This window comes from Odocoileus virginianus, chromosome X (genome assembly GCF_023699985.2).
Source record: "Odocoileus virginianus isolate 20LAN1187 ecotype Illinois chromosome X, Ovbor_1.2, whole genome shotgun sequence".
Lineage (NCBI taxonomy): Eukaryota > Metazoa > Chordata > Mammalia > Artiodactyla > Cervidae > Odocoileus > Odocoileus virginianus.
In genome coordinates, this window is record NC_069708.1 from 30,178,237 (window position 1) to 30,200,105 (window position 21,869).

Consider the following 21,869-nt stretch of genomic DNA (forward strand, 5'->3'; position numbering starts at 1 on the left):
TCCTGTCAAATAGTTTATAATATATAATAACAAACCTCAAAGATTCTAATTAAAAATATGTTGGTATAAAGTTGTATACATGGAAAACTAAGTAAGAAAACAAATACCTTAGAAAACCAACTTTAAGTTATACACATACTTTTAATTATAAAATATGAAATGGTGAATCATTATGCCTAAAATGTTACGAATGGTGAATAGCAAGAAACCTAGATAATCTGAGCATACCAGTCCAAAGTCATATACCATAATGTCTGCTAACAACAAAAAAACTGCAAGCATTAAGCATTAGCTAAATGACTGATCTATGTGTAGAACTGAACAACTCTTTACAATAACAACATGATAAAAGACTTTAGATACAGTCCCTTGAAGCTCATGGCAAAATAATTAAACTGCATAATCCTTCTGGCATCATGGAATTTTGCTTTAAAATCATCAGCATGCAACAGTACAAAAGCTTCAAGTACTAAACATCTACTAACAAGAATGCATGATAAAAGGTTGTCATGAAAAATGTTTTACTTACCAAAACACCACTGACAAGAGTCACCTCAAACATGATGGGAAGCAGATTAAATACTAAAGCACTCAGGACAAAACTAATACCCCTTGTCCCTCTGTCAATAGCCTTTGATAAAGCTCCTGTCTGTCTGCTCAGGTGGAAAGCCAGATCCAGGTTGTGAAGATGGAGAAAGACATTTTTGGCGATTCTTCGGATTGAATTTTGGGCTACCTTGCCAAATACTGCATTTCGAACTTCATTAAAAAAGGCAGCTCCTGCTCTTGATACACCATCTAACAATACATTCAAGAAAGAATGGGGTGCAAAAACATTAGAATTGTTGCAGTGCAAAAAATGGCAAGGGCTCAGAAAGTGTTTTTACAATGAATGAGCATATCACAGAATACTTACACTAAAAGAAATCTAGAAAACATCTAGCTTAGTAAGTATTAATTTCCACCAATATGAAAATCTTTCATTGTTATTTACCCCCATAAGGTTCTAGATGTTGAAAGATTTTTTCCAAGTAAATACTTTTACTAAATAGCAACCCCAAAGATCCTGCTACTGGGAAAGATTGAAGGAAGGAGGAAAAAGGGATGACAGAGGATGAGATGGTTGGATGGCATCACCGACTCAATGGACATGAGTTTGAGTAGGCTCTGGGAGTTGGTGATGGACAGGGAGGCCTGGTGTGCTGCAGTCCACGGGGTTGCAAAGAGTCGGACATGACTGAGCAACTGAACTTAACTGAACTGAGCCCATAAGGTCTTATTATAGATAAATGCACAGTATCTGTTGAGGTTTTAAGATCTAATTCAATTCTCCCAAGAAACAAATGATAAAATTGATATCCTGAAAAATCCAAGTGCTTTGACTAAGCATGCCCCAATTCAGGTCTGAATTTCATAGAGTATCCTTTCTATGGCATGGGGACACAAAGCATTATATTCTTTATAAATTGCAGATCTGTGTCATGGCTACTGAATATAATTTAAAAACATATTAATACACATATATCATTATTTAGCCATTTCCTGTTTAAAAGCTAACAACAGCAGCAAGAATATAACTATAGTCTTGCTAAAAAGATATCTTAGAGGGAGTCTATTAGAAGTGGTTGTTATGAATTTAATGTCTTATTTCATGTTATTGCTTTCTAGAACTTGGAAACTTTTATTATATAATTTTTGGAAAGTATATCATACAAAAAACATTTAAAAATCACCTATCAAAAAAAATTGCACATAACACAAATATCCAAAATGCTAAGTTGTGTTTGTGGTAAAAGGTCATATGCTCAAGTATGATGAAACCCTCTTGAAGAAAGTCAACACCTGTAGACAGATTAAAGAACCACACATACAGCCAATCAGAACTGCTGTTGCCATGGTTGCAACTGTATTTGGTGCATCACTCAGGTTCAGCATGTTTCCCGACATCTCGTTGAGGCTGTCTACAGCATATTTAAACATGAAGGGAACCACAATATTCATGGCCTAAAAACATAAAAGTAACAATTATCCATCATATACAAATTATATTTTTTACAAAAGTACAAATATTTACCTTAAACTAGCATTTATGGGAATGTTTAGATATTAAACCATTTACCATGGAATCATTTTTCCCAGTTTATAAAGATAAAATCTTTGGCAGTGGGAGAGCCGTCATTTCAGGATTCCTACCTCACACTGACTGTCATGTTAATATTCGTTTATAAGCTATGTGCATTAGTCAAATGCTCCCGCCTCCATGAAATCACCCCTGATCATCCACTCAAAAATGCTTTGTTATCTAAAATCCTACAGAGCTCATGGCACATACAGCAAATTGCCTTATGTTATAGTTATTTGTGTATATATTTTTCTTTTCTACCAGATTCTTGACAGTCTATATCATATTCCTCTTTCTGTCCCACTTACATTGAGTACAATGCTTTGTAGGTAGAAGGTATTCAATAAATATGTGTAAAATTATTTATTCACCAAAACAATGGTAAAACTGAAATTACACAGCAAAAAGATCTCAAAAGCAGATAAATTATAAGTATCTGTGGCTGATTCATTCACCACTGGCAGGGGAAAAAGAAACAACACTGATAGATATATTTGCCCCAGAAAAAATCCCTTTGCTCCAATACCATATAAAACAAAACCCAATGAATACCAAACTAAATTTTCAAACACCAACCTATTAAAAAAAGATTAGGGGTACAATGCTTACATATATTCAAGATAAGTTAGTCAATCACTCACATTTCAAATTTTCTATAAAGTTATACTGTTAAAAACACTAACCATCATTTAGAAAAAGGAAGTTGGTAAAGCTGGCCATTTTCTTTGAAGAAATTAAATTAACATACATTAATAATGTGAAAACAATTTTATAAGACTTAACAAAAACAATGAAATCCCAGTTCTCACTAGCTCCATCATTATATCATTCATCTTTGATAAAGAGAAAGAATATGGTCAATAAACCTAAGATTAGCTACAACTGACAAGAACTACGTAAACCTTACCAATCAAAATTTCAAATGTATAAAAGTGTCTTAGCAACCAAGTAGGTACTGTAACATTTAATATCATTAAAATAGACAGCAGATGTTGGAATATTTTTAAAACTCAATGCTATGGAAAAAATTGCTTAAAACTTTAAGATTTATAACTTCCCAAATATAATCTAATAAACAGTTGTTTTCAAGTAATATAAAAATTTCTAAATTCTGATTCCCATATAATCATATAGTCTTAGGCATTTTGCTTCTACTTGAAATGGTCTCCCTGCTCAATTTACCTCTCCACTTTGTTCTTCAAAACCCACTTTGAATCTCATTCGCATCATGACACCTTTTCTAAAATCTGTAGCCTTTTTGGCACTTTCTATTTTCTAACCTTTCTTTTTTTATAGTTTAAAGCACAGCATTTATAATTTTTACCATATATTTATCACTCACTTTATCTCCAGGTGCATGTGTATGGATAACTCAGTGGAAACCTTTTGCAACAAACATTTTGTAAAAATAGCTATACAAGTCAGCAATGGTGCCTAGGTACCTATCACAAAGGTGAGAGCTGAATGAAATGGGTATTACCTCTAAAATTGAGAAAACTTAGGTTCTATGATTTTTAATGACTTGTTTAGTAAGCAGCGGGGCTGGAATTAAAATCTAGGTCCACTTTGAAATTCAGCATTTTTTGCAGTATACCATAAGCATATCAGCAGCTTATACAGCAGGGCCAATAGTATTTAATTACTTTTGTACCCTAAAATGAATGGAGAAGGAAATGGCAACCTACTCCAGTATTCTTGCCTGGAGAATCCCATGGACAGAGGAGCATGGCAGGCTACAGTCCATGGGGTCACAAGAGTCAGATACGACTTAATGACTAAACCACCACCACCACCACCCTAAATGGATACTCTTTAAGTGTAATGCTTAAACCAGTTACAGCTGGTAACAGATGAAAAATATTTAAATAAATCTGCACAAGTAATTTAAATAAATTTGAACAGATTCCAGGTTTTCTGTATAATAAGGCTAAATCCCCTCACTTGCATTCTAGTATACCAGGGACTCTTTGGTGGCTCAATGATAAAGAATCTGCCTGCAACTCAGGAGACACGGTTCAATCTCTGGGTCAGGAACTTCCCCTGGAGAAGAAAATGGCAACCTACTCCAGCATTCTTGCCAGAGAAATCAAATGGACAGAGGAGCCTGGCAGGCTAAAGTTCATGGGGTTGTAAGAATCAGTCATGACTTAGCAACTAAAACACTACCACACTTTTGAGTGCAAGAAAAAGTGATAGTTACAGCTAGCATGCAATTCTCACAATGCACAGCCCATTATATCTTTGCCATACTTAGAGTAAATCGTTACTGAAACTAACGTATCACCAAGAAAATTGTGCAATTTTATTTTTTTTAAACATATTTGCATTTGGTCAAATTGGGAGCATCCTTATAAGCATATAAAGAATTTGAATGTCATCTGTCTGCAGTTAGCACAGTGCTAAGAACATACACTACCTGTAATGATAACTGTTGATTACTGTCAGTTTCCCAATAAAAGTAATTTTTAAAAGAAAAGGAAAAACACCAAAGAAATGGAAAATATTACATGTAGATGTTATCTACATGTAGACCATTAGTATACCATTACATGTGATTTCCACTGATAATGTGATATTTTGAGGATGTGTTCAGTTGCTCAGTCATATCTGACTCTTTGTGGCCCCATGGGCTGTAGCCTGCCAGGCTCCTCTGTCCATGGAATTTTCCAGGCAGGAATGCTGGAGTGGATTGCCATTCCCTACTCTGGGGGTTTTCCTGACCCAGGGATCAAATCCACATTTCTCAGGTCTCCTTCTTTGGCAGGTGGATTCTGGGACTGAGGGTGGTGGTGGTGGCAAATATTAATTTTCCCCTAATATTCTGCCTTCAGCAGAACTAGACTTAAATCATCTCAGACAATTGTGATTTTTTAACTTTTCATTTTGAAATAATTATAGGCTGACAGGAAGTTGAAGAAGTAGTACAGAGACTCATAACCCTTCACCCAGCATCTCCTAATGATGGCATCTATTATATAGCTGTAGTTCAATATCAAAACCAGAAATATACATTGGCACATTACTGTTAACTAGGCTATAGAACTCATTCAGTTTTCATCATTTTAAAATGTATATTAGTATATGTGTGGTTTGTATGTGTTATCTATATGGTTCTATGCAATTTTGTCCCATGTTCAGATCCATGTAATCATCACAACAATAAAGACACAGAATTGTACCATCACCACAAAAGAACTTCCTTATGCTACTTATTTATATTCCTTCATCAAAGATGATGCATCTATCAACAGCTCATCTCTTTTTACTGCTGAGTACTAGTCCATGGATGTAGCAGAATTTATTCAACCACTCACTCATATCTTAAGAATATTATGGTTGCTTCTAGTTTGGGGCTATTATAAATAAAGATGTTATGAACATTTTCATACAGGTGGTCATATGTTTTCATTTCTCTGTGATAAATGCCCAAGTGGGTAATTGCTAAGTCATACAGTAAGCCTACACTGAACTTTTTAACACACTGCCATACTCTTTCAAAGTGGCTGGTACCACTTTATATTACTACCTGTAAAGTATGAATGATCCAATTCCAGTGCATCCTCATCAACATTTGGTATCATCACAGTTTTTAAAAAAATTTTGAAACTATTTTAATAGGTGTATAGTGATATTTCATTGTGGTTTTAATTTGCATTTCCATAACAGGAAAGATCTTTGCATGTACTCTCTGCGGTTCATATACCCTCTCTGATAAAATATGTTTGTGTCTTTTGTACATTCTACATTCGGATTGTTTTTTGCTACTGAATTTTAGGAATTCTTTATATTCTAGATATAGCCCTCTGTTGGTTATGTGATTTATAAATATTTTCTTCCAGTACATAGCTTGTCTTTCATCCTACTGAGGCACCTGAATTCCTAGCCCACCTAGAGTCATAAGGAGTCCCTTTCCCTAGGAAACAATGGAGGCCAAGGTAAGAACCAGGACTTTCAAATCCATTTGCAGAGCAGTGCCATGAGAGGCCTGCTAAACAGAAATATTTAAATGAGATCCAGTCTCATAGTACCCCAAATGCCTAGGTTTCAATAAAAAAATCACTCATCATCCCAAGGATGCCTAAGATAGCAACTTGAATAAGAAAATGCAATAGACAGAAATATTAGAACTACCTGACTAGAATTTCAAAGTAGCTATCATAAAAGTACTTCAAGGAACATTTATAAACATGCTTAAATCAACAAAAATAGAATGTCTCAGCAAATAGAGATAAAAGAAGCAAATGAAAAATCTGAAACTGAAAAATATAACTGAAGTAAAAAAACCTGAATGGATGAGATCCATGGCAGAATGAAGAGAACAAAGGAAAGAATATGTAAACTTGAAGATAAAACAATAGAAATTACCAAATATGAACAACAGAGAGAAAATAGACTTTAAAAAAAAACAGTAAACAACACCCAGAAACCTAAGGGGCCATAAGAAAAGATCTAGCATTCCTTTTCAGAGTGCCAGAAGAATAAGAGAAAAAGTGTGAAACTGGAAAATGTATTCAAAGAAACAAAAACTCCTCTAATTTGGCAAAAACAAACCCAAGAATTCAAGAAGCTGAGCAACCACAAATAGGGATAAATTCAAAGAAATCCACAATTAGACACATCAACATTAAGCTTCTAAAAGTTAAAGACAAAAAACTACTAAAAGAGCTAGACACAAATAATACATTAAGTATAAGAGAAAAACAATTTGAAGACAGAAGATTTCCAAGGAGGCTAGCAGGAAGTGGCATTTTTCAAGTGGTAAAAGAACTGTCAATCAAAATCCTATCACCACAAATTAGCCTTCAGAAATGAAGGGAATAGCAACACATTCTCAGAGTAAAGAAAACTAATAAGAATTCATTAACAGCAGACTTCATACTCATGGGAAATGCTAATAGAAGCAGTATGAATCCCAGAACATTAGGATTGAAGGAAAAGTAACAGAAATGGTAAATATCTAAGCAAATATATAGCATACTCTTAAGTTCTATAAAATACATTTGATGGTTTAAAGCAAAAATTAAAACACTGACTGATAGGGTTTTCAATGTATGCAGATGTAACACATAAAATGATTTGTAAACATAAAGGGGGTCTTAGAGGGTGGTCAAGTTTTTACATTTCACTTGAAGCGATAACGTTCTGATTCTAAGTAGACTGTGAAAAGTATATTATAATTCCTAGAGCAACTACTAAAAACTTATACAAAGAGATAGACCAAAAGGCACAATAGATAAAATGGGATAGCAAAACCTGTTCAAATAATGCAAAATATGGTAGGAAAGGTGAAACAAAGCAACAAAATAAAGAGACAACTAGCAGAAAACAAATAATAAAGTGGAAGACCACTATTTTCAATAGCTAGGACATGGAAGGAACCTAGTTGTTCATCGACAGATGAATGGATAAAGAAGTCATGGTACATATATGCAATGGAATATTACTAAGCCACAAAAAGGAACACATTTGAGTCAGTCCTAATGAGGTGGATGAACCTAGAGCCTATTTTACAGAGTGAAGCAATTCAGAAAGAGAAAAACAAATATCATGTATTAATACATATATATAGAATCTAGAAAAATGGTACTGATGAACTTATTTGCAGGGGAGTAACAGAGATGCAGACATAGAGAAAAGATTTGTGGACACAGTGGGGGAAGGAGAGGGTGAGACAAATAGAGAGAGCAGCATTGAAACATATATGTATTACCATATGTAAAACAGATAGCTGGAGGGAATTCCCTGTTCCCAAGGAAGCAGTTCAAATCTGGGGCTTTCTTACTACTTGGGGGGGGCGGGTGGAGGGAGGATGAAGTGGGGTATGGGAGGGAGGTTTAAGAGGAAGGGGACATACATACGCCTATAGTTGATTCATGTTGATATATGGCAGAAACCAACTTAATATTGTAAAGCAATTACTCTCCAATTAAAAATAAATTAAGATAAACAAACTCAACTCAGGTCAGCTCTCAAAAATAAAATGGGAGCCCAAACTCTGAATACATCAGTAATTACCAATACAATTAACATTATAATGAGCAATATAAATGAACAATTATTAATGTATCAATAAACAAGCAATGAACAACTGGAAACCAAAATTTTTAAAAATTTACAACACCCCCCGCCACAGAAACAAATCCTTAAGTATAAACCCAGGGGTTCTCAACCTTCAGTACTACTGACATTTAGATAATTTTTTCTTATAGGAGGGGCTGTTCTATGTACTTCAGGATGTTTAGTGTCTAAACTCTACTGACCACAAGCTAGTAGCACTCCCCAGCACTGTGCAAATGTGACCAATAAAATGCCTCTAAAGTGTTAAAGTTGTAGTCATTGTGTCCAACTCTTTGTGACCCATGGACTGTAGCCTGCCAGGCCCCTCTGTTCATGGAATTCTCCAGGCAAGAACACTGGAGTGGGTTGCCATTCCCTTCTCCAGGGGATCTTCCTGACCCAGGACTGAACCTGGGTCTCCTGCACTGCAGGCAGATTCTTTATTGTCTGAGCTACCAGGGAAGCCCTAGATACTGCCAAATGTACCCTGAAGGGCAAAATCACCCCTAATTGGAACCACTGATCTAATCAAATATGTACAGTATCTATATGTTGAAAGCTACAAATGCATATGAAATAAATTACAGAAGATCTAAATAAATGGGGAGACATACTGTGTTCATCAACTGTAAGAATCAACATAGTAGGGGGCATCAATTTTCCCCAGTTGCTCTAGAGATTTATTAAAAATCCATTTAAAAGTCCCATCCAGCTTGTTTGTAGCAATGATTGAAGAAAAGAAACTAGAAAAGTCAAAATAATTTTGGGGAAAAAATCAGAAGAACCATACTACCTCTCTTTAAGATGAACTATAAAACTACAATATGGAAGGCATTGTGGTGGTGATGAATGGAGAGACACATAGATCAAAGAAACAGAATTCAGAAAATGATGACATACAACTATCTATCTATCTGAGAAAGAATAATGGCTCCCTAAATATCTCCATGTACTAATATCCAGAACCTAGAAGATGCTACCTTACATGGTAAAATGGACTTTGCAGATGTGATTAAAATAAAGAATATGAGCTGGGGAGAGTATTCTGGATTATCTAGGTGGGCCAAATATAATTAAAAAGGTCCTTACAAGTGGGAAGTAGGAGGTCCAAAGTAAAGAAAAAAACGATATGACTATAGAATCCAAGAGTTAAGAGTCAAGAAGACTGAAGATGCTGCTAGCTTTAAGATGGAGGAAGGGGCCTCAAGCCAAACGATGCAGGTGACTTCTAGATGCTGGAAGTGAACGTGAAGTTGCTCAGTCGTGTCCAACTCTGGGACACCATGGACTATACAGTTCAAGGAATTCTCCAGGTCAGAATACTGGAGTGGGTAGCCTTTCCCTTCTCCAGGGGATCTTCCCAACCCAGGGATCAAAACCAGGTCTCCCACACTGCAGCGGATTCTTTACCAGCTGAGCCACAAGGGAAGCCCCAAGAATACTCAAGTGGGTAGCCTATTCCTTCTCCAGCAGATCTTCCCAACCCAGGAACTGAATGGGGGTCTTCTGCATTGCAGGTGGATTCTTTACCAACAGCTATCGGGGAAGCCCAGAAGCTGGAAAAGGCAAGGAAACTGATCCTGTCCCAAGAGACTCAGAGGGAGCACAATCCTGCTAAATGTCTTTATTTTGATCCAGTGAAATCTAATTTTGGACTCCTGACCTTTAGAAACATAAGATAATAAATTTCTGTTGTCTAAGTATTAAATTTTTGAAAAGTTGTTATAGCAGCAATAGGAAACAAAGAAAATTCAATGGGGAGAGAGGAGAGCCTTCATGTAGGAACAACCAGACAAAACCATGAAACTTCATTTAAATGAAAAACAATAATTAATGCAAAATGGAGCATAGATCTAAATGTAAATATAACTTTTAGATGAAAACACAGGGAAAAATCATAATGACCTTAAGTTAGGCAAATAGTTCTTAGACATAACAACCAAAGCATAATCCATAAAGAAAATAATGATGAACTGAAACCTATTAAAATTTAAAACATTTATTCTATATAAGATACTATTAAAGGAACTGAAAAACAAGCTATACACTGGGAGAAAATATTTGCAAATTATATATCTGAGAAAGGTCTCATACAGAATATATAAATAACTCACTAAACTCAACAGTAGAAACAACAGTCCAAATAAAAATGGACAAAACATTTGCACAGACACTTCATCAAAGTGGACATATGGATGGCAACAAAGCACAAGCAAAGATATTCAACATCATTAGCCATTAGGGAAAGGTATATTAAAGCCACAAGAAAGCACTATGCCTGATGATACTAAGGGTAGTACTAGGTTTGTGCAAACGTAATCGTGGTTTTAGACCATGAACTTTAAATCATTATAACTAGGCTCAAATACATCTTTATTAATCAAAATAAGAACCATCACAATCAATACATTTTTGCCAATGAGGAATTAGTTTGTTTATTCTTATACCATAAAAATCTGTGCTTCAGGATTCAACAAACTTTTTTGGAAAGTATTTTCTGCACCTGCTGGCTGTGGAATCATTTTCCCCACAAAAATGGTGTCAAGATACTTGAAAAAGTGGTAATCAGTTGATGAGAGGTCAGGTGAATATGATGGATGAGGCAAAACTTCATAACCAAATTCATTCAAACTTTGAAGCACTGGTTGTGCAACGTGCAGCCAGACACTGTCATGGAAAAGACCTGGGCTCTTTCTGTTGACCAATGCTAGCTGCACACATTGCAATTTTTGGTGCATCTCACTGATTTGCTGAGCATACTTCTCAGATGTAATAGTTTTGTCAGGACTCAGAAGGCTGTAGTGGATCAGACTAGCAGCAGAACACCAAACAATGACCATGACCTCATTTTGGTGCAAGTTTGGCATTGGGAAATGCTTTGGAGCTGTTTCTTGGTTCAACCGCTGAGCTGGTCATCATCAGCTGTCATATAAAATTCACTTTTCATCACGTGTCACAATCTGATCAAGATATGGTTCATTGTTGTTACACAGAATAAGAGAAGACGACACGCAAAATGACAACTCTTTTTTAATTTTTGGTCAGCTCATGGAGCATCCACTTATTGAGCTTTTTCACCTTTCCAATTTACTTCAAATGCCAAATGACCATAGAATGGTTGACACTGAGTTCTTCAGCAACTTCTCATGTAGTTGTAAGAGGATCAGCTTCAATGACTGCTTTCAACTGGTCACTGTCAATTTTCAATGGCTGGCCACTATGCTCCTCATCTTCAAGGCTCTTGTTTCCTTTGCAAAAACTTCTTGAACCACCACTGTACTGTACATACATTAGGTGTTCCTGGGCCAAATGCATTGTTGATGTTTGGAGTTCTCTCCACTGCTTTACAACCCATTTTGAACTTGAATAAGAAAATCACTTGAATTTGATTTTTGTCTAACATCATCTCCATAGTTTAAAGTAAATATAAAATAAACAGCAAGTAATAAGTTATCAGCAAAAAACATAAAGCGAGAGATGTGCATTAATATGATGTATAACATAACCACATTTATTTAAGAATGTATTCCAATATCAAAGGTAAATTTCAACAATGCAAAAACCACAGTTACTTTTGCATCAACCTAAGGAACAACATCCCAGGTGGTGCCAGTGGTAACGAACCCCCTGCCAATGCAGGAGACATGAGTCTTTCAATCCCTGGGTCTGGAGGATGCCCTGGAGGAGGGCATGGCAACCAAATCCAGTTTTCTTGCTTAGAGAACCCAAGGGACAGAACAGCCTGGGGGGCTACAGTCCAAAGGGTTGCAAAGAGTTGAACACGACCGAAGTGACTTAGCATGCATGCACAATAAAAAGAAGTGAAGCAACTGATACTCTCATATATTGCTAGTGGAAAGACAAACAGCCACTTTAGAAATTAACCTGGCAGTTTCTTATAGAGTTAAAAATACACTTACCATAACCCAGCAATTCCACACCTAAGTATTTATCCTGGAGAAATGAAAACTCAGATTCACACAAACACCTGTACTTGAGTGTTTACAGCAACTCTAGTTATAATTGCCAGGAGTGTGGAAAGAAACAAAATGTCCGTCAGCAGGTAAATGGATCAATAAACTCAAGTATATCCAAACTATGGGATACTGTTCATTAATAAAAGAGAATAAACTAGTGATAGAATCAGCAACTTGCATGAATGACAAAGACATTACATTGAATTAGAGAAGCCAACTCAAAAGCTTATATATTTTATCTTTCTATTTATATGGTATTCTCAAAATGACAAAACTACAGTGATAGAAAAACAAATCAGTGATAACCGGCAGTTAGGGGTCTAAAGAGGATATATCTACAAATGGGTTGCAAAAAGGAGATTTTTTGGAATGATAACACTTTTCTGGGCCATGCTGTGACAGTAATTATACAAATATATACCTGGTAAAAATCATAGATCTATAAATCGAACAGAGTATATTTTATTGCATGTATACTAAAAATAAAGCCAGTATCACAGATCACACTACATCCAGCTCCCTTAGGGGCTGGAATTATCTAAAAACAAAGCTAGATGATATTGTATTTCATAAAAAGTGACTCAATATGAACTTTCATATTAAGAAACTAGTTATTTTTACTAAATTATAACCATATGACAAATGAATATGAAATAACTACAAAGTATCCATGAATTTAAGTTCAAGAGAAATAAAGGAACTTATTCTCACAAAACTTTTTTCTTTCCTAGATGAAAAACTTGAAGTTATATATATATAAATAATCTGCTAAACTCCTGAATTTTCACAGAGACTTGTATATCATTAGGGAATTGAAATCATTTAATTTTAACATCCAAAGGTACAATTTGGGACATGGAAGAACAAAGTTAAGGAAAAAGTAAAATCACCATAAACAATGGTCAAAGGTGCAATGTCAAAGATGACAGAATGATCTCTGTTCGTTTCCAAGGCAAACCATTCAACATCACGGTAATTCAAGTCTATGCCCAAACTACTAATGCCGAAGAAGCTGAACTTGAACAGTTCTATGAAGACCTACAAGACTTTCTAGAACTAACACCCAAAAAAGATGTCCTTTTCATCATAGGGGACTGGAATGCAAAAGCAGGAAGTCAAGAGATACCTGGAGTAACAGGCAAACTTGACCTTGGGAGTACAAAACAAAGCAGGGCAAAAGCTAACAGAGTTTTGCCAAGAGAACACACTGGTCACTGCAAACAACCTCTTCCAACAACACAAGAGATGACTCTACACATGGGCATCATCAGATGGTGAATACCAAAATCAGATTGATTATATTCTTTGCAGCCAAAGATGGAGAAGCTCTATACAGTCAGCAAAAACAAGACCAGGAGCTGACTGTGGCTCAGATCATGAGCTCCTTATTGCCAAATTCAGACCTAAATTGAAGAAAGTAGGGAAAACCACCAGGCCATTCAGGTATGACCTAAATCAAATCCCTTACAATCATATAGTAGAAGTGACAAATAGATTCAAGGGATTAGATCTGATATTCAGAGTGCCTGAAGAACTATGGATGGAGATTCATGGCATTGTACAGGAGGCGCTTATCAAAACCATTCCCAAGAAAAAAAAATACAAATAGGCAAAATGGTTTTCTGAGGAGGTCCTACAAATAGCTGAGAAAAGAAGAGAAGCAAAAGGCAAAGGAGAAAGGAAAGATATACCTATCTGAATGCAGACTTACAAAGAACAGCAAGGAGGGATGAGAAAGTCTTCTTAAGTGATCAATGCAAAGAAATAGAGGAAAACAATAGAATGGGAAAGACTAGAGATCTCTTCAAGAAAATTAGAGATACCAAGAGAACATTTCATGCAAAGATGGGCACAATAAAGGACAGAAATAGTATGAACCTAACAGAAGCAGAAGATATTAAGAGGTGGCAAGATTACATAGAAGAACTATACAAAAAAGATCTTATTGACCCAGATAACCATGATGGTGTGATCACTCATCTAGAGCCAGATATCCTGGAGTACAAAATCAAGTGGGCCTTAGGAAGCATCACTATGAACAAAGCTAGTGGAGGTGATGGAATTCAAGCTGAGCTATTTAAAATCCAAAATCCAGATGATGCTGTGAAAGTGCTACACTCAATACGCCAGCAAATTTGGAAAAATGCAGCAGCAGCCATAGGACTAGAAGAAGTCAGTATTCATCCCAATCCCAAAGAGAGGCAATGTCAAAGAATGTTCAAACTACCACACAACTGCAATAATTTTACATGCTAGCAAAGTAATGCTCAAAACTCTCCAAGTGAGGCTTCAACAGTACATGAACCGAGACCTCCCATATGTTCAAGGTGGATTTATAAACGGCAGAGGAACCAGAGATCAAATTGCCAAAAACCACTGGATTACAGAAAAAGCAAGGGAATTCCAGAAAAACATCTACTTCTGCTTCACTGACTACACTAAAGCCTTTGACTCTGTGGATCAGAACAAATGGTGGAAAATTCTTAAAGAGATGGGAACACCAGACCACCTTAACTGCCTCCTGAGAAACTGGTATGCAGGCCAAGAAGCAACAGTTAGAACTGGACCTGGAACAACAGACTGGTTCAAAATTGGGAAAGGGGTATGTCAAGGCTGTATATTGTCACCCTGCTTACTTAACTTATATGCAGAGTACATCATGCAAAATGCCAGGCTGGATGAAGCACAAGCTGGAATCAAGATTGCTGAGAGAAATATCAATAACTTCAGAAATGCAGATGACACCACCCTTATGGCAGAAAGTGAAGAAGAACTAAAGAGCCTCTTGATGAAAGTAATAGAGGAGAGTGAAGAAGTTGGCTTAAAACTCAACACTCAAAAAACTAACATTATAAAAAAAAACACTAAGATTATGGCCTCTGGTCCTACCACTTCATGGCAAATAGATGGGGAAACAATGGAAACAGTGAGACACTTTATTTTGGGGGGGGGGGGATCCAAAATCACTGCAGATGGTGACTGTAGCCATGAAATTAAAAGATGCTTGCTCCCTGGAAGAAAAGCTATGAGAAACCTAGACAGCATATTAAACAGCAGAGACATTATTTTGCTGACAAAGGTCCGTCTAGTCAAAGTTATGGTTTTCCCAGTAGTCATGTATAGTTGTGAGAGCTGAACCATAAAGAAGGCTGGAGGCCAAAGAACTGATGCTTTTAAACTATTGTGCTAGAGAAGACTTGGATTCCATGGACTGCAGGGAGATCAAACCAGTCTATCCTAAAGGAAATGAACCTTGAATATTCATTGAAAGAACTGATGCTGAAGCTCCAATACTTTGACCATCTGCTGCGAAGAGGTGACTCATTAGAAAAGACCCTGAAGTTGGAAAAGATTGAAGGCAGGAGGAGAAGGGGACCACAGAGGATGAGATGGTTGGATGGCATCACCAACTCAGTGGAAGGATGTGGAAGCCTGGCATGCTGCAGTCATGGGGTCGTAAAGACTCAGACACGAATCAGAGACTGAACAACAAATGACTATTACTGTACCTAAAGATAATAGACTTCACTGAGTTTAAAATCTGAATTGAGAGTTTTTCTTAAAAACCCAGTCATTATCTTAACTTTGCCTTATTAAAATGTGTTACTGCACAGTGATGGATTGAGGCGGCTTGTTGTTGTTCATTTGCTAAGTCTTGTCCAGCTCTTTGCAACCCCATGGACTGTAGCATGCCAGGCTTCCCTGTCCTTCACCATCTGGAGCTTGCTCAAACTTATGTCCATTGAGTTCGTGATGCCATGCAACCATCTCATCCTCTGTTTTCTCCTTCTCCTCCTGCCCTCGATCATTCCTTGCATCAAGGTCTTGTACCAAAATGCCCGGCTTTTTGGCCTTTTTTTTTTTTTTAAGTTTTTCTATTTTTTTTCCTTTTCCCCCCTTCATGTCACACTGCTGTTTATCACTTATGACTATCAATGGGCCTAAAATGTCTTCATCCTCTTCTCAATTTACTAGGAACTGAGAACTAAGCTTACCAGAAATATGTATCAATAAGAGCCAAAGGACTCTGATGAGCTTCTTTTATAGTTTCTTTTGCTTTGTTACATCCAATGATCTTGCATCTTACAAAGGTTTGAATTGAGTGGAGTGAATTCCATTAAAATGAGGCTGTTATAAGTCTGATCCATAGATAAATCAGACATTAGCATATAATTTTCTGCTGACTGCACAGAAGAGTTACATAAATTAGGGTCCTAAATGTTGAAACTACTACTCCAAATGTGGCTTATATCAGTCTGAGTTTCATTATTAGAAAATGTCATGGTATTTCTTAGCTATAGCAATAAACAAAACATAATTCTTCTTATTCTTACCTTTGCTCCACCTAAAAATCCCAAGGAAATGGCAACTCTAGCTCGTAGATCTGGTCTGTCTTTGGGCCATACATAAGAAAGCATTGCTTTTATGATTTTCCGAGTATCAACATCTTTTAACTGTTGGAAGAGAGAACAAAGCAGAGAGTATAACATGTCATTCAAATATAAGTATAGTTTAGTAATGTAGAATTATATAAATATTTGAGGAAAATACAAAAAACATTACAAATATAACTTTTATTCTGAATCTAAGGTCAATATCCTTTAAACTGAAACTAATTCAACAGATTTTCAAAAGCTACTTATTTCTCTTTATTTCTTACTTTCAGCTATAGCAATCCTCATATTGCCAAAAAGTTATTCATATACTGTACACTTATTTCTTATCTACTAAGCTATCAAAATATTATATAAGATTTAAGAAACATTTCTATATTTTCATCTTCATGGTCAAAATCTTATACACACACACACACATACATACACACACTCTTTATCTGTATGTTTATATAAAATATTTTGGAACCCTAATTCCAAACTCATGATAGAGCAAAGTTACAATACAGTGTTTAGTAAAGTATGAGTCTTGGGATTGACTATACAGAACAGAAGTTGGGTTAGGATTATTTAAAAAATTCAACAAAACCATATGTTTCAAGTCATACTTAATCTGACTTAAATCTACTGTACATTTTTCTTTTTCCCAAGTTCCCAAGGCAACATTCCCATTAATAAATCTTTTTATTTTAGTTTCAGCATTTGGAAACAGAATATTAAGAATCAAAATCACACTTTCCCAAAGCCAAAATAAGATCAGTGTGTGTACACTCTCAAACTACTATATTATTTTAGTTGGTGAAATAATCCCCATTTTAAAACTTGAAGTATCTACTCAATTTCTCAAAAACATATTAAAAAAGAAAAGTAAGTTAATGTTCATTGTTGGTGAAAGTGTATGGAAATAGGTACTCTAATAACTGTTAATGGGAGAGTGCACTGAAATAATCTTTCTGCAAAGTAATTTGATATCTGCCATTAAGCTTTGAAAATAATTCTGCCCTTTATGTCAAGAATTCCACTTCTGGGAATTTAATGCTTTAAAAACATATGAATATTCTCCAAGTTGAATCAATCTTACTTCCTGAAAATCTCTTGAATTTGTCTTGTTCTTTCTATTTCCACCACAAGTGTAATCTATCACCATTTCTCACACAAACCACTGCAACAGTCTCCTAACTGATCTCCTCCCATCCACTCTGCTCCTTGTCCAATTAGTTCAGCCTGCAAAGAAATATTGTTCTCAGTTTAAAACTCTTCAATGGCATCCTATCAATCTTAGGATTAAGATCAAAGTCCATAACATGGCTTATAAGGCTCTGCTTGGGCTGGCCCCTAGCTACCTCTTTAGTCCTATCTTATACAATTGATACCATTGTTCATTATACCTTTCTCCAAACTCCCAAAATAGACTATAATCTGTCCTGCCATGGGGCCTTTGCACAATACCTTTCACTTTGTCTGGAATAATCTCTCTCTCTCTCTGTAATACCAACTCGCCCTCAACTCCTTCCAACTAGTTAAAACTGCCAGCTCACGCAGCACTTCCTCAATGAGGTCTTCTTCCTTAATCCCAGTCAGGATCCTTGGCTCTATTCTCTCACAGAACAATATTCCTTTTCTTTCAGAGAATCCATTTCAGTTATAAACTATATATATAGCAATGTGATTACCTGATTAACTGCTCTCCTGCTAGAATGTAAATTCCACATGGGTAGTAATTTTGTGTTTTTTGCTCACTGTTGTTGTTCAGCCGCTCAGTTGGGTCCGACTTTTTGTGATCCCATGGACTGCAGCACACCAGGCTTCCCTGTCCTTCACTATCTCCCAGAGTTTGCTCAAACTCATGTCCATTGACTCGATGATGCCACCCAACCATCTCATCATCTGTCACCCTCTTCTCCTCCTGCTCAGTGTTGTAACTCAATACTATATACAATGGCTGACACACAGTAGGCAGTCAGTGAATATTTATTAAACAAAGACATGAAAATTTATCTTATAAGGATGTTTATTTGCATGCTGCTTTGATAGGGAAAAAACTGGGTTTAAACTAAATGATCACAATGGAGAATTATGTAAATAAGTCACAGTGAATGCATACAGCAAAATATAGCCATTCAGAAATATATACAGTGAAATAGAAACATGTTAAGTGAAAAAAACATAGTACAAAATGTATGTTCAGTGGAAAAAATGTTATATGTGTATGAGTTTTACACAGGCATACAAGTGGGTCTGGAAAGCAATACCCTTAAAGTGTTAACATTGAATCATTGATGATTTTTTATATTCCTTTTTGCTTTCTTATTTTCTGTAGTTCACATACAATAAGAAGAAAATGTAATTCATTTTGAGAGGGAAGAGTTAGATAATTTCAAGTAGATCTGCACAGCAAAGAATCAGGGGAAACTGTCAACATAAACCTAGGACAACATATTATACAGGGCAGTTTTTATATTATAGTTATTTTATCCAAGGCTCAGTATACTATTTTTCTAGTCTGTTTTATTCAGTTTATGGAGTAAATAGTAAAAGAAACAAAACTGTCTATATTTATTGAAAACAAGACTACCTTCTTAAGCTGGTTTAAATAAACTGTATTACAAAGACAGGAAATGCTGAGAGTATAATTCTTAATGCTTTATTTTACACACATATATAATCACACATATGAGCTTTCATAACTGGTAGGGTATTTTTAAAAATGGAATAAGGCTGTAATTTCAAAATTCATGTTTTGAATTGAACTACTACTAAATAAAAATAATTTAATGTGTTATAACACAAACTGGGACATTTCAACCACTCTCCCATTTCACAAGTTTCATCTGTCGTATTTTTCTTGGTGGAATAATGGAAAAAAGGCCTTGTTTCCATGTATCTTTAGAAACACTCTTTCCTGTCAAAAACCTTCTACAACATACCCCAAAATTTCTTCAATAAGGACACAGAGAAGTTATGGCTAAGAGCAAGGAAATTATCCTAGTTGGCTTAATAGTGCATAAAATGTCACCACTTCATTCAACAAAATGGGTTCTGAAGTTGTGTAATCATGCATTATGAGTCCATTAGGCTATAAGTACATGCCTTTCAGTTGCAGTGTAGATAATCAACTATAAAGTTTGGAAAATAATGACAGGCCAATTCAAACAACCATTTCAGAGGCTGAGGCATATTTTTAAAGTATTTTAAACCAACTTATTACTGCTGCACAAGAGTAAAAAAAAACTGAAGGCCTCAATATGGATCCTGAAATACACCACCTTTCAAAATTACCACAGTTAATTCATACTGGACACCCAATGGTAATTTTGAAAGACGAAAGATTATCTAAGCTAAAAAAAGACTAGTCACAGCTTAGAGACTGAATCAGATATAATCTTCACATCAACTAATCTTTTCATTTCAGACTGAGCAACAAATATAGCATAGCATATACACCATTTTAAGATCATATTATTAAAGAAAGGTGAAAATGTAGGAAATGGTTAAGAAGAATGATAAGAAATTGAATTATCTGAAAACACACCATGTGAGGAGTAATTACAGTATGGGGGAAAAACTCCAATTTTCTTAAGAAAAGAAAATTCTTTCTCAAGGGTCAAAATTCCTGAAGTAATCAATGTAGTTTTTCTTTAAACCATGTTTATTTATGAAATTCTTTAACTTTTCTGTTTATAATTTTCACAATAAATACAATTTAAAGGTCATTTAAAAAACATAACCATGATAACTATATATCATGACAATAGAAGTTCTCTAAAATGAATGCTATAGAAATACCATTAAAAAGGCCTGTAAAAGTAGCAGTCAATCTGCTTTCCTACCCTGCTAACATATGTAATGTGGCCTTCCTGCCATAGCTAGATAGCCTCAAATTCAAAACACAAACCTGATACTTTAAGCCCCATTAAACTAGAAAACTACTACTATATTAGTATGAGGAATAAAAGTTTTTAGAAAGGTCTCATCTATATACTGGAATTAGCTAGCCATAATAGAGGGAAACAATTAGATTCAGAATAAAACCACAAGAGTAACAAAAGAAGGAATTCAAACTGGCTCACTAAGATCTTTGAATGGTAACAAAATTGTACCTATTCTTTTTCCCTAGAAAGCATTTTTGGAAGAAAAGGTTTGGAGACATCAAAAAGCTGTCAAAGAAGAGATGAAAGTAAGTGAAAACAAGCTGGACAAAAACAAAACAGCAGGTGTCAGAGAAAGAAGCTTAATTCATAACAGACACAATGTCCATAAATATTTAACTAATGAATTAACTCTTCTTAAACACATAAGGACAAGTTCCAAGAAGAATACCTAAATGTATTCAATTTATCAATATACAGTTCTTTAATTATCTTTAATCTGAAAACTCTGAATACCTAAATGCTTGATTTATTAAGTTATCACAACTTTGCACAGATTTATAAATATTTACTTATTTGGTATTAATATACAGTTTAATAAGCTTTATGAGTCTGGGGAGATAAGAAAAATAATAAAAGGAATATCTACTTGTACAGAGGGAGCTGAAACTGCAATCATAGCATGGTATGCCAAAAACAAACATGAACGAAACATCAGAAGCACCTGACCCAATAGGGTATAACTAGAAAGCCACAAATTGTACTGCTTATATGCAGCAGTGTTCAATTCAACAGGATGACCTGAGGGAAAGATATAGTTGCTCACAGTCATAAGTGTTGTCAATGAATGTTTATGTGTGAAAGTCGCTCAGTCGTGTCCAACTCTTTGCGACCCCACTATGGACTACACAGTCCATGGAAATCTCCAGGCCAGAATACTGGAGTGGATAGCCTTTCCCTTCTCTAGGGAATCTTCCCAACCCAGGGATCAAACCCAGGTCTCCTGCATTGCAGGCAGATTCTTTACCACCTGAGCCACAAGGGAAGCCCAAGTCTACAGTGGGTAGACTATCCCTTCTCCAGCAGATCTTCCTGACCCAGAAACTGAACTGGGGTCTCCTGCATTGCAGGCGGATTCTTTACCAACTGGGCTATCAGGAAAGCTCTTGTAAGTGAATACCTACAGCTAACAATCATGTAGACAGGACACAAAAAGGACAATTAAAAAAAAAATTAAAACACACCTGAGTAGCTCACCTGGTAGAATTTCAGATATTAAAGATAACCGTATATTGATAAATTGAATACATTTTGCTTCTCAAGTCAGTAACTTCTTATTTCTCATCAGAAAAGGCTGTCCAGCACTGAATCAAGAGCATTTTTTTTTCCTACCAAAAGTCCATTTGTTTAAAGGGAGTGGAGCAATCTGGTCTCTGATAGGAAAATGAAG

The 21,869-nt window shown here is 35.7% G+C and overlaps 1 protein-coding gene across 2 annotated transcripts in view; it reads right to left on the reverse strand.

Moving 5' to 3' along the window:
- Positions 1-21,869, reverse strand: part of ABCB7 (ATP binding cassette subfamily B member 7) — a 139,685-nt gene that overhangs the window by 36,616 nt on the left and 81,200 nt on the right. For both annotated transcript variants that reach the window (XM_070461858.1, XM_070461859.1), the window contains 3 exons: positions 16,491-16,610; positions 1,872-2,004; positions 530-798 (listed from right to left, as the gene is read on the reverse strand). In XM_070461858.1, the coding sequence (XP_070317959.1) occupies positions 530-798; positions 1,872-2,004; positions 16,491-16,610 (522 nt within the window). The remainder of the gene's footprint in view (positions 1-529; positions 799-1,871; positions 2,005-16,490; positions 16,611-21,869) is intronic.